The sequence below is a fragment of the Periophthalmus magnuspinnatus genome, chromosome 18 (assembly GCF_009829125.3).
Source record: "Periophthalmus magnuspinnatus isolate fPerMag1 chromosome 18, fPerMag1.2.pri, whole genome shotgun sequence".
In the NCBI taxonomy this organism is placed as follows: Eukaryota; Metazoa; Chordata; class Actinopteri; order Gobiiformes; family Gobiidae; genus Periophthalmus; species Periophthalmus magnuspinnatus.
The window spans coordinates 21,745,145-21,761,014 of NC_047143.1; the positions used below are offsets into that span (position 1 = coordinate 21,745,145).

A 15,870-nucleotide genomic window follows, 5' to 3' on the forward strand; every position below is an offset into this window, starting at 1 on the left:
GAGATGCAAAAATGAGACATCAACGACAGGGTGGCTGAATGGCGAGCCCTCTTGTATCACAATCCCTGTTACAGCTACAGACAGGACGCTGAAGGATGCAAGGACAATTTACACCTACCCTTTACCCAAAACCACTATTGTCACCTCATGCCTTTCTGACATTGGCAACAGCCCGCCAAGTACAGAGCTGTGGGTAGAAAGACTGTGTGCCGATGGATTAGACTAAGAACATAAGCTTTGCTGTCAAGACATACACGCCATTTTGAAATTTGAACAAGACTTTAATATATTTTGCAGTTAATTGTGTTATGTGATTAAAGTATTGAGGAATTAAGGAAAATCTTGACATGCTACAAAACAATATGTCAGTGTTTTTCAAATAAAAAGCCTACACTTCGGATGCTAAACCCAAAGCCTGATGGGAACAGCTAATACAAATATTGTGTGTATGTATAAATGATGCATCTATGAATATTAAACCACATCCTGATAGGTCAAAGTGAATTATGTTAAGATGTTTTACATGCACTTGTTAAAAAAATAAAAAAAACTCCATTAAGCCCAAAAAAATAAACTTACAATAACTTCCAAATTAAGGAATGAGCAGGATGCCATTGCCTTTTTTTCAAATGGTATAGACAACAAATCAAGTCATTGTGCGTCCACACTTGTAGACACATAAAAAACTGACTAAACTTGGACTAAAGCTGCAACTAGACCTGAACTAAACCAGAACAAAACCAAGGCTAACAGGCCCAAGTCAAGTCTAAGTCAGGACTAAACTGAGATCAAGCCAGGACAAAATGCGCCCATCATCCATGAATCAATATGTACAAATATAACAAGCTTTGAGCAAACCTGACTCACACTCTGTTCTATCTATGTGGATGGTAATGCCCCCTGCACATTAATACTCATCCAGAGCCACCCACCATTCTCTATTTGTTCATACTATTACACCAGCCAGTCGTCCCCTGCTGCGTACATCGCTCATGTTTTTCTTCCATAATTGTCAGGTGCTCAACACATAATTGCATCATCGAAAAACAGCCCCCGACCATCAAGACAAACCAACGAGTCTTGCACGTACACAATGAAAATAAATACTTCGCAATAATTTACAATAAACGCTACCTGCAAAAGTTAATCATAAAGCATACGCAGCAGAGAAGGCTATTTAAACAAAGTGTGTTATAGGCTAATATTTGTAGCGCCAGTAGGAATCTAATCCAAACTAAGTGGATCGTCGTTCATGGTAAACAAAAGCTGCAGTCTTTTCATTGTAATGCTTGGGAAATTAATGTTTAATATAAAGTATCTCACAGCATGATATTTGCGCTTCCAATATTAATGCATGAATTCATTTGGCATCTTGCTGTTAGGGGAGTTGTATGTCAATGCAGGGCTTGGTTTTAAAATGAAGTAATGGGGGGTCGTGCATGAACAATGTCAGTATTAGGCTCACATCTGCACAGCATGAAGACCCCCTTTCTAACGTCAGAGAGCCTGTGCGCTTACCTGGTATCAAATATTAATAGGTATAAAAGCATGAATGTCATTATAATCTCATGCCATATTTGAACTATGTATGAATGTTTTATGATTTATGCTTATTCCTTTTATTTTTTTATTTATTATTATTATTATTTATTTTTTTTTATAAGTGAGGGAGGATTGCTATAAACTGGTACAACAGGTCTAGGTCTAGGCATGTTAAAAATGTATCCATGAGTTTTAGTTAAACAAAAAATTAGGACCGTTGCCATGGCGATTAACAACTGAAAACACAGTAGGATGTCTTTTTGATGGGATAAAGTTAATAATACTGCATATAACATGAATTTGAAACAACAATTGTAAACCTTTTCTTGTTACAGGCACCATTTTGAGGATTTTTGACCATTCAATACATACACTGTTTTGTTTTGGATTGCCAATTGCCATGGCAACACCTGAAACCAACGAATAGACTAAACACATTCTTGGCTTAGAACAAAATTCTTGTAATAGACAAAAAAAATCTTGTCTCTTCTTGACTCACAATAATTTCATTGACAAAATTATTATTATTAATTACGTATTAAATAAATGTGGTTGTTGTTTGTTTGTTTGTTGTGATTGTTGTGGTGGTGGTTGTTGTTGTTGTGGTGGTGGTGGTTGTTGTTGTTGTGGTGGTGGTGGTGGTGGTTGTGGTGGTGGTGGTTGTTGTGATTGTTGTAGTGGTGGTTGTTGTGGTGGTTGTTGTGATTGTTGTGGTGGTGGTTGTGATTGTTGTTGTGGTAGTTGTTGTAGTTGTGGTGGTGGTGGTTGTGGTGGTGGTTGTGATTGTTTTGGTGGTGGTTGTTGTGATTGTTGTTGTGATGGTTGTTGTGGTGGTGGTTGTTGTGATTGTTGTGGTGGTGGTTGTGGCGGTTGTTGTGGTGGTGGTTGTTGTTGATTTAATTTTTTTTGTCAAGTCAATATACTGCAAGTGTGCAATTTTTATGTATTTATTTATTTATTGTTGGTGATTTCTCGCTTTTCTTACAGACCTTTCAATACAGTAAAGCAAAAAGTACAAAAATCTATTGTCATTATAACCTGCCTTTGCTCTCGATTCTCAGAGTGCATTGGACAATTAAGCAAAGCACACTGCCTCGGAAATGTCTCCTCATAAAACCATCGCCATGACCACTGCACGAAACGACCGAATTTTAAATGATGAAACGAACCGTCAGGGATTCTGAAGTTGATCCTTTATCCGAAGCTAAAACAAATATCTCATCAAATCCTTCACTCTGGAATTAAGGTCAAAAGCCAATGATAATGAGAGCGGGAGCGAAGGGTGGATTTTCCCATCTGCTTCCTTATCCCTCCATCATTTCCATTCATTCAAGCTTGTATTCCACAGTCATTTGTCACTCAGCCTCTAAAAGGAAGTGTGCTGAGGTAAATAATGGCGTTGGCTGCGTTGGTTTCCTTCGTCGACATTAATAACAGTGAACGCTGTGGAGTGTCAGCTGCTGCCAAGGCCATTAGGATTGAATGGAGATTAGACTTGTCATGATAGCAATTTTTCTCAATTTTGATTTGAATTCAAGGAAAAAAGCTTCATACACATTTCTATACCAAAATGTGTACTATTTGTAGTAGTAGTACCTGTAGTAGCTGTAGTAGTAGTAATGATAGCTGTAGTAGCAATAGCAGTAACATTGTTAAAGGGAACGGTCTGTGGTAGTGGTAGTAGTAATAGCGGCTGTAGCAGTAGTAGTAGTAGCTGTAGTAGTAGTAGTACTAGCTGTAGTAGCAGCTGTAGTGCTAGCAGTAGTAGTAGTAGTAGTAATAGTATTAGTAGTAGTAGTAGTAGTAGCAGTAGCAGTATTACTGGTAGTAGTAGTAGTGGTAGTAGTAGCAGCAGGAGTAATAGTAGTAGTAGTAGTAGCAGTAGGAGTAGTAGCAGTTGTAGAAGTAGTAGTAGTAGTAGTAGTAGTAGCAGTAAAAGTAGCAGTAGTAGTAGCAGTGGTAGCAGTAGCAGTGGTAGCAGTAGTAGCAGTTGTAGAAGTAGTAGTAGTTGTAGAAGTAGTAAATGTAACAGTAGTAGTAGTGGCTTTGTTATTGGGAATGCTTTTTTGATATTTGCAAAGTTTTGATATTTGTTTTAGTAGTATTAGTAGTAGTACCAGTAGTAGTAGTAGATGTAGCTGTAGCTGCAGCAGCAGTAGCTTTTTAATTTATTTTTTATTACTTGTTAAGTTTTAATACTTGTTTTAGTATCAATTAGAATCTGGTTTCATTTTTTTTATTTTTTCATGACCTTAATAGATCACTTTTCTTCATTAAAAACCTTGACAAACATTGTATTCAAGTACGCATTTCAATTATACTAGTTATTACGGCGCGCCACTTCCATAATAATACCTCTTAGCAGCATATTACTGTAACCATAGTAACAACAAAACTTACTGCTTATATCTCTTCAATTACTTTAGTGACTCTGTAAAAGAAAGAAAATATATTTAATTGTAATTATGTATTGTTATTGAAGAAAGGTTTTTTTTTTTTTTTTTTTTTTTTTTTACAGTTTTGTTGTAGAACCATATAAAACAACCATTTAATAAACTTTTTAAACCATGTGGATATTGAGTCGTCTGATTTTTATCCCAGATGCCCTTCCTGCTGCAATAATCCTGCGACTGGAGTGGACAACGGAGGTTAAGTGAATCATCCAAGAACACATCAACACAACAGCACTCAAATTTAATGACCAGTAATATTTTTTACTTCACTCTGGACGAATGTAACTTTTTGGCAGTTTCCAAAAAGTGTCAAAATGACCTAAAATAAAAACACAGCTCCAATACCCCATCCCAAAGGAGAACGTGGACGTAGCGGGTTTGCTCTGTGATTGGTGGGTTGCTTCACTGTCTTCCTGACCTGCTCCTCTCCTTCAGGGGTCGTGCACAAACCTGCCACAATGCTATCAGCCGTCCCCGAAGGTGCCGGCCCGGGTCTGCCGAGATATAAGGTGATATATAGCTTTGATATAGCCTGTAATTACTGTCCGTGAAGGCCACGCGCTGCCTTCAGGGGGAATGGGGAAAAAAAAAAAAAAAACCCGCTAAGGGTTGTGATGAGAAAAGGGTCATTGTTGTTTGATAGCACGAGTGGCCAGGGCTTTTCAGAGATGTGCCGTGGAGAGGGACACTACGGCGTACATGTGGGGAGGAGGCGCAATCAACAGCTTCTTCCGAACGGCTGCTAAAAATACCTCACACGGGCAACAGAGGAGTGATGCGGCAAAAATGGAGAACGGTAATAGCCGCACATTGTGTTAAATCGATTCGCCCTGGTATGCCATTACAATGTGAATATGTGACTTAATTTCAATAATAAATTTATAATAAATGCAGTTTTAATTCAAGGGAAAGTCCGACAGTGGCAAAAACTATATATATTTTTTTTATTTAAAGCCAGATTATGTAACTTTTAGCTACAAAAATAATATGTTTTTGGGTTTTTTTTCTTTAATTTTGGTTGTGTTTATTGCACTGAAAACAATTGTGTACTTACTCTGAGTGAGCTCGCATCCCCACTAACCTGACTCATATTTGGCCTGGAGGAGGGGCTTGTCCTGTTTCCGTGGAAATGTTGTTCCTTTGGTGATAATAAGCAAGGCAAGGCAAGTTTATTTATACCGTTTTAGAACAGTTTTGAGCCTGGATTTAAACCTTGGCAAAGTAGAGGCCTGTGTCAGATCTTTAGAAAGAATGTTCCAGGTTTTAGCTGCACAAAACTGAAACGCTGATTCTCCATGTTTTCTTCTGACTCTGGGACCAGCAGGAGGCCTGTCCCTGAAGTCCTTCAAGTGCGAGATGGTTCATACAGTACTAACTGTCGAAGATGTATTTTGGTGCTAGGCCATGGAGAGACTTGTACATAAGCAGAGCTGCTTTAAAGCCAGATTATGTAACTTTGAGCCAAAAAAATTGAGTTTTTTTATATATTTTTATTTTTTTAGATATGTTTATTGTACTGAAAATAATCACGTGCTTACTTGCTGTGCTGGCATCTCCACTAACCTGACTTGTATCTGGCATGGAGGAGGGGCTTGTTCTCCTCGTTTCCATGGAAATATTGTTCGTTTAGATAAAATAATCCCAAGTATTGCATAAAACCTGTCTATCTGAATGGAGAATGTTCAAAAGCATAATTTTAACCTTCTGTTTTAGTTAAATCAAGCAGGGGACATACTGTACCTTTAAATTATCTAATTTGGTAGTTTTTATAATTCACTCATTTTGTTATTGCAATTCGTGCTTTTATGCATTTAAATCGTATAAACTGCTTTAAAATCACAAGCTCTTTCAGAAACCGTTTCCTATTGATAAAATTCATAGATGCTGCAGTTACCAAGCCCAAGTGTGTATTTCCGCGCTGGCTACACTTATTTTCACACAAAAGGAGCAGCTATAGGTGGCATATTTATTTAAGGGCCGTGGATGGTGCGGCGCCAGTGCAGAAGGTGGAATTGCTAATGAAAGAGGCTCATTCATTTGGGCCTGTCACTGCTCGGTGTGAGACAGTGTTCACTTTGAGATGCATTACAGCACTCCTAAGCGCAGCGGCGTGCTATCACTCAGATACAGCCTGCTATTACCGCTCACTTAAAAGCACATGCCAGAGAATAGGTCCCAGAATATACCTTTGTACGCAGCTGACCAGGTAGGGAGCTTTGGCGAGGGCTGCTAGGAGACTGGAGGAGCGGGGGAAGCTAAATGCGTATTGACAGGTAGCGAGGGGTGGCGACATGGCAGCACGTCCGCGGGTGATGGATGCGAGGTTGGCACATGGACGGAGGCAGCAGCGGCGGAGCTCGGGATCATCCTCACTCGAGAGGGGAATGTTAATGAAGGAAAAACACTGGCTGTGGAAAAACTGGTGCGACCGCAGAGGCAGGTGCAATAGAGACGGAGGAAGATTGCTGGTTCTAGATTATGCATAAGGTTAAGGATTTTATTAACCAAAGGATTTCGATTACTGCCTTGGCATCTGTTAGTAACAAGTATATCGCAGTAATGGAGCTCAATAGTAACTGCCTACCTCCTGGTTCTTGAAGTACATTTCTCATGCTTTTTTTTTTTTTTTCCCCCCCATACGCTTTCAGAAAAAAATAAAATATAAAAAGTTTGAAAGCTTGCTCAAGGTTAATCAGCTATGTGACAACTAATGACCACAAGACCTATAATTAATGTAAAATCTGTTTCAGAAACTTGATAAACTGCCAAGTTATTAAAGCATTTCGCCAAGTCTTTAATTTTAAATATGCTTTTTGGACTTAAAACAACCGCTACTGTTATGGATAATAGTGAACACATAGCTAATTTAATGTTTAAATTAACAAAAATTGGCATTACTCCTTTATTATCCCAGTAAACTAAATATGAAGTATGCCAATTCTAATGTACATTCAAATTCAAATCAATACTTTTCATTTATGGTAATTCTGGGTCTTAAGATAATTAGCCCATCATTGATACAACATTCCCACCAAGAGTGTAAAACAGCTTTTTAAAAAGTATCACTTGTTTATCACCATTTGTCCCATGCTCCTCTTGCACTATTATCTCTGTTCTGTTTTCCGGCCCTGGGTGGTGTCTCTAGCTTTTTTTTTTTTTTTTTACAAAGGCCAACATCCTGACTGGAAATAATAGAAAAGGCGCAGGTGTTAATAATAACATTAACAGTGGCTCGCTTCTAGTAAGTGTCCCAGAATGCAGTGACACTGAGCCAGAAAAATAACCAAGCTGAGCAATCGAATTCCCCAATCAGTAATTTCATTGTGCACACCAGTGTTATTCCCGGAGCCTATTGGGAATACGCCTATTACAGCACATTGCTTCCTATTCACATCTCTATTGTTTTTCTCTATACCATGTTCCGTACATCAATGCTAGTCTTGTTGTCTTTGATAGGTTCCAAGCATAGTATTTCCTATGGGAGTTTTGTTTATATAGATACTATACATATGACTGAAAGTGCAAACCAAGTCATCTCATAGTGGATAGCGTTGCCAAGGAAAACGCTAACATAATATATGAAGCAACGGTGCAAATACTGCTCAGATCAAGTGCTGGTGTTGTGTCCTTATGCAAGACACTTCAACAACCTTGGAAGTTTTGTACGTACATTAAGTTAGTGGTGGTCTGGAGAGCCAATGGTGCAGATTGGCAGCCTCACTTCGGGCTATCCAAGGGCAGCTGTGGCTACATAAAAAGCTAACCAAGTGTGGAATTAATGAATAATTAGTAAAGCGCTTTGAGAGGCTTTTTTTGAGCCAGCAGAGCAAAATACGAGCATAAGGCATTGTTATTATGAGGGTGTTGTATCTTGCAAAGGCAGCAAAAACATTCACTGGTAAAGCTAAAGGTCCTTTTTTATTACGCAAAATGGACTCTGATGAGCTTTAAGCCACATTAGAATGTTGTTACCTCCTCAAAAACACTGTTACATACATACTGAGTTGTGTTTTGTTAGTGTGTGGAACAACCTCGATGATTAAATTAAAAAGCTCCTATACAATAAAACCATTTAAAAAGTGGTATAAAACATTACTTTTTGGAAAATTACAGGACTCAGGAATGATTCATGTGAACTGTCGTGGTTTGTAGTTTTTTTCTTTTGTTTACATATTTAGTCTTATGTTGTAGAACTGAAGCTGCTTTTCTTTGAATTCTTGTGTGTTATTATTAAAATGGGTGAGGCATTATAAGTATTTTTTTCTTTACTTCAGCCTAAACCCTTTCAGTCATGATAGAAATATTATGTACAACCTTATACAAGTTTAATAAAGTTGGATTTGAATGTAATGACCGAATACATATATTTACTTACTACTTACTTACTAGTTTCAAGTTAACAGCTACTTTTTACCTTTTGAACAGAGATCAGCAATTCTGGGACTGAAATGATCTTAATGATTCGAGTGAAGGTCAACGTAGTTTAAAAACACAGTGGAGCACTTCCTGTATTACCACATGACATCACAAGGTGGAATGGAGTGTTTTCAGTTTGAGAGAAAAAAAAAAAGCTGAGTAAAGTTGCAGAGTTTTGTGTTGCGCATGAAACAATGTCGAGGATGAGGAAACAACATTATAGCATAGATCAGAAAATAGCGTAACACGGCATCTTAAGAAATAACTAACTGGGGTCAATAACAAAAACAATCGCCGTGTTAAGTGGGTCAAACATATTTATAACCACGAAACTCAAAGGGTTTGTTTCTCTGTACGTTCGCGAGCTTCCAGCGTCAGCGAGTTAGCACACAAGAGCACAAGAACATCACCGGCCGCCCCCATTTCCTGTTTCCTCTTTGTTGTTTGTGGGGTGCAGTAGATCCCTGCACAAATTAGCCCCTAATCAAACAAGCCCCATTACAGAGAGTATCGGGTTACAGCCAACCATGTAAACGCTATAATCACGCTATTATACCGCTTGGGTTGTTTCCAGAGATTGCATTATGGGGGGCATGTAAACATAGTGAATGGGGGAAAGTGTACAGAATTAGATACAAAATAATGAAAGCGGATATGAATCACTGTTGATGTTTGCGATTATGAAACTGCAGAGAGCGGAGAGATGGATTAAAGTATCTGAATATTGCGTAACCCGATATAGCCAAGTAAGTTAATGCAATCATTTTAAATATACATCACAAACATTTCGCGTGTTGCCAGGTTAACTTATTTTGGGTTGGAAATGCAGACAAATTGGAGAAGCTTCAGAGCACTAGCTTTGCGGTTATCTAATGAAAAATGTATGATCCACTAATGCGTGCTTCTCTCGATGTTTATTACACATGACACACCAATTTTCATTTTGCGTTACCGTCTATAGAGAACAGTTTGAAACTTTAAAACAGAGAATCCTATATAATGGAAATTCTAGTGTTTTCGCCAAAGTTTTGTCAATGTATTAGATAACTTTTCAATTTTTGTAGCCCCTTCCCCTAAAAGATTATTCCAGCAGCAGGTTCAATGCATATCGTGACTTTTTACGCTCAAGAAAACTCGATCCCAGGGTGACTTTTAGAGTAATGAAAAGTCTTTGATTTAAATTGGTGAGTTCTGTTGGGTCCTTGTTTTCTTTACAGCCGTAATGAGCTTAGCCACAGGAGCCTAGCAACCGCAGTGACATCTCCACAATGGACTTGTAGGGGGCGGCCTTCATTTGTCGCGCTAACCTATGCATGCTAATGTTTATCTTTTGTGCAACCATTAAGAATATTACTGGATTCTCTAATTTCTGGCATGCACAGATTAAGAAAACTGAAGAATTACTACTACTACTCCAACTGACATGTATGCTACTACTGCTAATACTGTTATAGCTACTGCATACATAACAAAGCAAAAGTGCAATTTAAACAGAGATTCAGCCAATCCTCAGTTGGTAAAAGCATGTGGCTTGGAGCAACGCTAACTGCCACTAATGCCAACATTGTACCACTTAGAATAATATGTATTAGAATGATGCTTCTTTAAAAACGTGTTGATGTTGTTGTTGACAGTAGCGGCTCCCCTTGATTCCTTCCTGCAGAGTTTTTAGAGAGTGGGTGGCTACAGAACAAGGGAACCACAGGGTGCTTCCATTATTCAACAACATGTTTCAAACTAATATTTTTCTCCTCATCATGTACTTTTCTCACAGTTGACTATCTCATTAGCTACACTTTTATTTTTTGGAACTTTTCTGGTGGGGTGTCAGCAGCCTGCTCGTCTCCGTGGATACGTTTTTGGAATGTTGCACAGTGCCATTAAACACACCTATCTCACATTTATTCAGTTTTTATTGTAAAATGCCTTGAAAAACATGCATTCTTACTGTGAGTGAGTTTTGCTCCATTCTCCACAAATCTGACCAGAAACTTGGCCTGGTAATGCCATAATGAAGAACATTCTGGGCAAAGCAATAGTGACAAGCAGCTGGCAGACCCTCGACCAGGAAAGTTAAAATAATTAAGACATATGGTATTGTAATTTAGATAAAATCCAACTCACTGCAAATAATACCAAAGAAATTAAAGCCCATTTGTGCATAAAGTGCTGCATTAAGTCAATATAGGAGCCGCAATGGACGGCACAAATCTCCTATATGTTTCCTACACAGTTTAAGACACCAAAAGTTGTCTATAGATTACGTTAATGTCCACGATTACTCCTAGCATAGTCACAGTACCCCCTCTCCCGCCTGGACAAATTGGCCTTTGTGTCCTGGTATATGCATAGCAGGGTCATAACTCTAAAAAGGGAAAACAAAACCTGTACCAAAGCCAACTATTTTGTACTCTGAGAAGGAATTATTTCTGGAATGCATTGATTTTTTCCTTCAGGGTAAATTCATCAACTGGTGCGAATCAGAGCCAGCTAAAGTGTGTATTTTAAATGTGTTTATGCATCATTTGGGTGCTTCAAGTAATGAATCCTTAACAGTTTACAATAAGCGCGTTATGCCTGGAGTACATCCTGTTATTGTGGAAAAATGGCACCAGACAAAATGCATTAAAAGCCAGCACATTAATTCTTATTTATTGCGTATGAACTTCATTATTTATATGGCTTAGATTAAAAGAATTGCTCCAACTGAATTTGCAGGAGGAGGTTTATAAGGGTTAGCAGTTTTCGGGGATTAGATTTAAAGCGGCTATACTCGATTTTTGTCCATGTAGTTTAGTGTTTTCAGCTACCAACCTGGAAGTAACGCTGGTGTGTTGTTAGCATGTTAGATGTTAGCAGTTGCGTTATGTCAAAACTGCACTCTGGTCTCTGAAGTTTTCCCAGTTTTTATAGAGTTTACTATATATAAATGGTTTGTGGACATTTTAACTTTAACTGTAACAAACACCTTAACTTTAAAGAGGACCAATTCTGCAAAATTGACTTTTCAAAGCTTCTAACCAAGTTAAATAGTTGTTTTTCTCACCATTTACTCAGCCTGAAGTTGTATTTGGAGTAATTCATCCATGGTTTGAGCTTTTATCCATGTTTTTGAGCTTTAATTGCTTATTTTCAAGACGCCATTTTGCCGTTCAACTCCCATTTTCACCACAACCGGTACACGCCTACTGCTTTGTACTTATTTTATTCTCCAGTTTTATTTCTTAATCAGTGATACACGTAGGATTTGGTAGTTTTGTGTAGTTATTTTGATACAAATGAAGAGAAAATCCGCAGCTTGGTAGTGTGATGACATTTTCGGTACCACAGTTTTAAGTCGTTTTGCGATTTAAAATGTGCAAATTATAACACAATGACCCACGAGTGTCATAGATTTTAACTGTGCTACAACATGATAACGTTCAATTTTAAATACTGTACACACTTCTTAAATATCAGTCCTACCTCTGTGACATGATCTTGTAAGCGTCGGGGAGGTAGCAGCGCGTGTTCTCCATCTGCGCCGGGTCGGCATCGCAGATCTTGTCGTCGGTTCGCCCGTAGTTGGCGCTCTCGATCATGATGACGTCGGTCCCCGGGCACCGCAGCTCGATGGGGTACGATTCACAGGACAGCTCCCTCCTCACCACCGCCATGGGGATGGGGGCTCGAATGAACGCTGCACAAACAGATGGAAAAAGATAAATAATGAGCGTTTAGGTTATTTGATAGGTCAGTTTACGGGCTTGAATGATGTAGGATTCAGGCACAGCGCACACTTAACGTAGCACAATAGACCAAGCCTACAAACAGAAACTGTAAACTATAAGTGTTTTTAGTTTCAGATTGATATAAGACAGTGTCCAGCAGTAATCTGACCAGAACTGAAGAAACAGCTTGGATGAGCAACAAAACGTCTTCACTCCTACAAAGTTTTGTCCAGTTGACAGATTTCATTATTTTTTCTTTTGTTATGGATCAGACCTGGACGACTGAGGGATTACACAGATATAGGTCAGAACAGTAACAGAAAACATATTGACTGAGGAACAACGTTGGGAACAAACAAAACCAAAATAACGTTAGAGTTCACAGCTTGAACCCTACCTAGATACTAATCAGTACTTAAACTCAGTACTAAATCTACATACTAATTTGAAGTATTTATACTGAAAGCACAATAAAGAACAGAACATTTGATTAATCCAGAATAGCTTTTGAAAAAGTCATGATAAGGCTAATATCAAAATCAGTATCAAGCCTTAGGCCTGTCACAATAATCAATATATCGACTTATTGTTCTATATATGAAGTTGGAACAATACATTTTGGGGACCAATATTTATCGTGTGTACTTTTTCTTTGCACTGCTCGGAAATATTTGGATATTTTTTGGTTATATTTGAGATCATGATTTTTTTTACAATATTGCAGATTTAGGAATGTTTTTTGTAGTTAAGGAATTTGCTCTTGGTTTATTGTGGCATAAATTAGTATCAATATTATCATTTATTGTCTATAGTTACTTCAGCAATATATCTCACTTCAAAATTTGAATTTTATTTTAGACCACTATCTCTTTTCTGAATTGTGCTGAGTTTAGATTGTAACTCAGAATTTATGCCATAAAAATATCATGTAAAAATAGCATCAAAACAGGAACGATTCGATGAAATTACAGACAATACATACACTACATTAGACATTTTGACTTGAGGGAACAGAGAGTGCGTGTGTGTGTGGGGGTGTGTTTGTGTGTGCATGGGTAAGTAATACAACAGAAAAAGAAAGCTAAAGAAATAAGAGGGAAAAGGCGGAACATTTAGAAAGAGAAAAAATACATAATTTAGTAATGTTCCAATTCTGTTTTCACACATTCACGTAATTTGACACTTTGATATAATCTTATAGCCGCAAATACATGTTACAGCTGTACTCGATCCAGGAAAACGCTTAAATACCGCGACAGGCTACAATCAAAAGGTCAGGGCAGAAGACTTTATGAGATAGGATGTCCACTCCAGTGTAGAGCTTGTGGGCGGACAGGGCTTTGCTGTGTGGAGTGGGAGGATAGATATCACGGCAGAAGGGTCAGGGACGCCACAAGTCAACACAAGATGGAGAATGATCAGACGTAAGGACAAAGCTATTGTGCGTTTGGATAAGAAAATAAGCACCTATTGTGACCACTCAGTAGTAGTAGTAGGAGAATGGCATAACAGCAGAGTGCGTTAAAGGTAGAGTGGCCTAGTATCTCTTAAGGGTCCTACATTACACAAAATTGATTCTGGTGAGTTTTAAGTCATGTTATAATGCTGTTACCTGAATGAATGAAACAAAACACAACTCCAAGCATGTATGTTTTTGATGAGGAAACAACCTTATACCATAAATTAGAAAACAGCCTAATACAGGCTCTTTACGGCTGGATATCTTTTACTACAGTTATACTACAGCATTAGTTTACTGTGCCACTTTTACACTATGCAACTTTTCCGATGATGCGTCCGCCATCATGGAGTTGTTATTGCTTTGCCTGGAATGTTTCACAGTATTCCATTAAACTCATCTTCCATTTACTCAATTGGATGCGCTTATATTGCTAAAATATCAACATAAATTCTTAGCATAACCAGGGTCACCTCAGCACAGATCTGACCTGTAACTTGACCTGTGGTGTCCCTTGATAGTCTCTATTGAGAGGTAAGTTTAATGTCATACTTTTGCACATTCTAGGCAAACAGTAGGTGGCGTAATCTCCATCAGAAAGTCCCATAGTGAACGTTTAAATGCATCTATGCGTAAAGCACAATGGTCGTTCGGATCACACCTTAGACCATATGTGTCAAACTCAAGGCCCACGAGCCAAATGTGGCCCTCCATGTCAATATATGTGGCCCACAACAAGGTAAATTAAAGGGTACAACTATCTTAAAATGTCAGTTTATCAGGAGATATTCAGGTATACAGCCATATTTTTTACATCAATGGAAATGCATAAGCAATATTTGTAACTTGAATAAGTAATAAATACAGAAACAGTTAATGAACAAGTTAAAAGAAAAAACAACAACCAACAAAAAAAACCAAAACATTTTACATTACATTTGATAGCAACCATTTTCCTGATGTGGCTCTCGGGGAAAATGTGTTTGACCCCCCCTGCCTTAGAGTGTATAAAAAAGTGGACTAAGTGAATGTGACGTCACCCATAGCGTTCGGCTCCAGTCAAATGAAGTGCATCAAGGCCGAATTTGCGGGTGACAGTTTTTCAAAGAAAGTAAACTGGAGCCAGAGTCGATGGAGCCGGAATCGCGCCCGTGATCGCTTCCTATTTGTAATGTGCGGCGTCTAGCAGGTTAACTACGTCCATTTATATATACAGTCTATGGATCACGCTCAAGTCCTTACAACATTACCGTGCTGCGTGTGAAAATCCTGGCTAGGCTTCTTTTGTTTATAGCATGAATAAAAAATGATCAAGTAGCATAAACATTGGCCTGAGTGACTAGGAGCGCTGTGGCAGTTATAGATTCATAGGAATATATTTTCACACAAGTGTTGGAGCAGCCAAAGTAAACAACAGAGTTCAACAAGACAGAAAGGACAATCAAGAGCATTCAAAAACATTACTTGACTTGGAATGTATGTAATAAGTCTATCCCTGATGTACAAATCCATATCGTATCGCTGTCATGTTCCACGGTATGGGATTAAACTTATCTCCATAGAGACACGCAAGGTAAAATCTGTGGAGAGGCAACCCCGCTCATCGTAATATTGCCTGGTTTTCAGTGTGTTTCTTTAGTATCAAAAACACATCTAATTGAATAAATGATGTGCAATTTTAGTGTCATACTTTGTAACATTGCAGACAACACAATGATATCTCCATGGAAACAAGCAGGTGAAGGATTTTCCACCAGAAAAGTTAGAAAAAAGCGCACCTTTCTGCAAACTTTCTGGGTTACGCTGACATTTTTTCTCCGTGTAAACATGAACCAACTGTAATCTCTTCTCAGTCACTTTTGGCTGCAAAACTAATGATAACACCCAATGTTTATTTCCAGGCTAAGAATGTAAAAATGATCTGTAAGCCTGAACTAAAACGTAAACACAAGAACCACACAGTACATTGTGAGTGTATTATGGGGCATTATAAACTAAAAAGGCACAAAGAATGCGTATAACTTAGATAGTTTAGTCTGAAAGTCTGACAACCAGCATAAATGGGTCTACAAATAGTTGTACTTTTTACCTAACTTCACAAGCATGTTTATTGCAGCATGAAAACGAAAATGAATAGCCTGTTATAAAGCCTAGGCCAAACATTATGAATGAACAAAATGGAAGTGGACCAAGAAAATAAAGTCATAAAAAAAACTTTATTTTCTCTGAGATGTGATCTACAAGTACACTCAGTTGAACGCGGTCCGCAATGTTTTCCAAAAAAGTCTTT

The 15,870-nt window shown here is 38.2% G+C and overlaps 1 protein-coding gene across 8 annotated transcripts in view; it reads right to left on the minus strand.

The window, feature by feature from the left end:
• Positions 1 to 15,870, minus strand: part of LOC117385965 (adhesion G protein-coupled receptor L3-like) — a 339,155-nt gene that overhangs the window by 193,923 nt on the left and 129,362 nt on the right. For all 8 annotated transcript variants that reach the window (XM_055229021.1, XM_055229023.1, XM_055229022.1 and 5 more), the window contains one exon: positions 11,877 to 12,090. In XM_055229021.1, the coding sequence (XP_055084996.1) occupies positions 11,877 to 12,090 (214 nt within the window). The remainder of the gene's footprint in view (positions 1 to 11,876; positions 12,091 to 15,870) is intronic.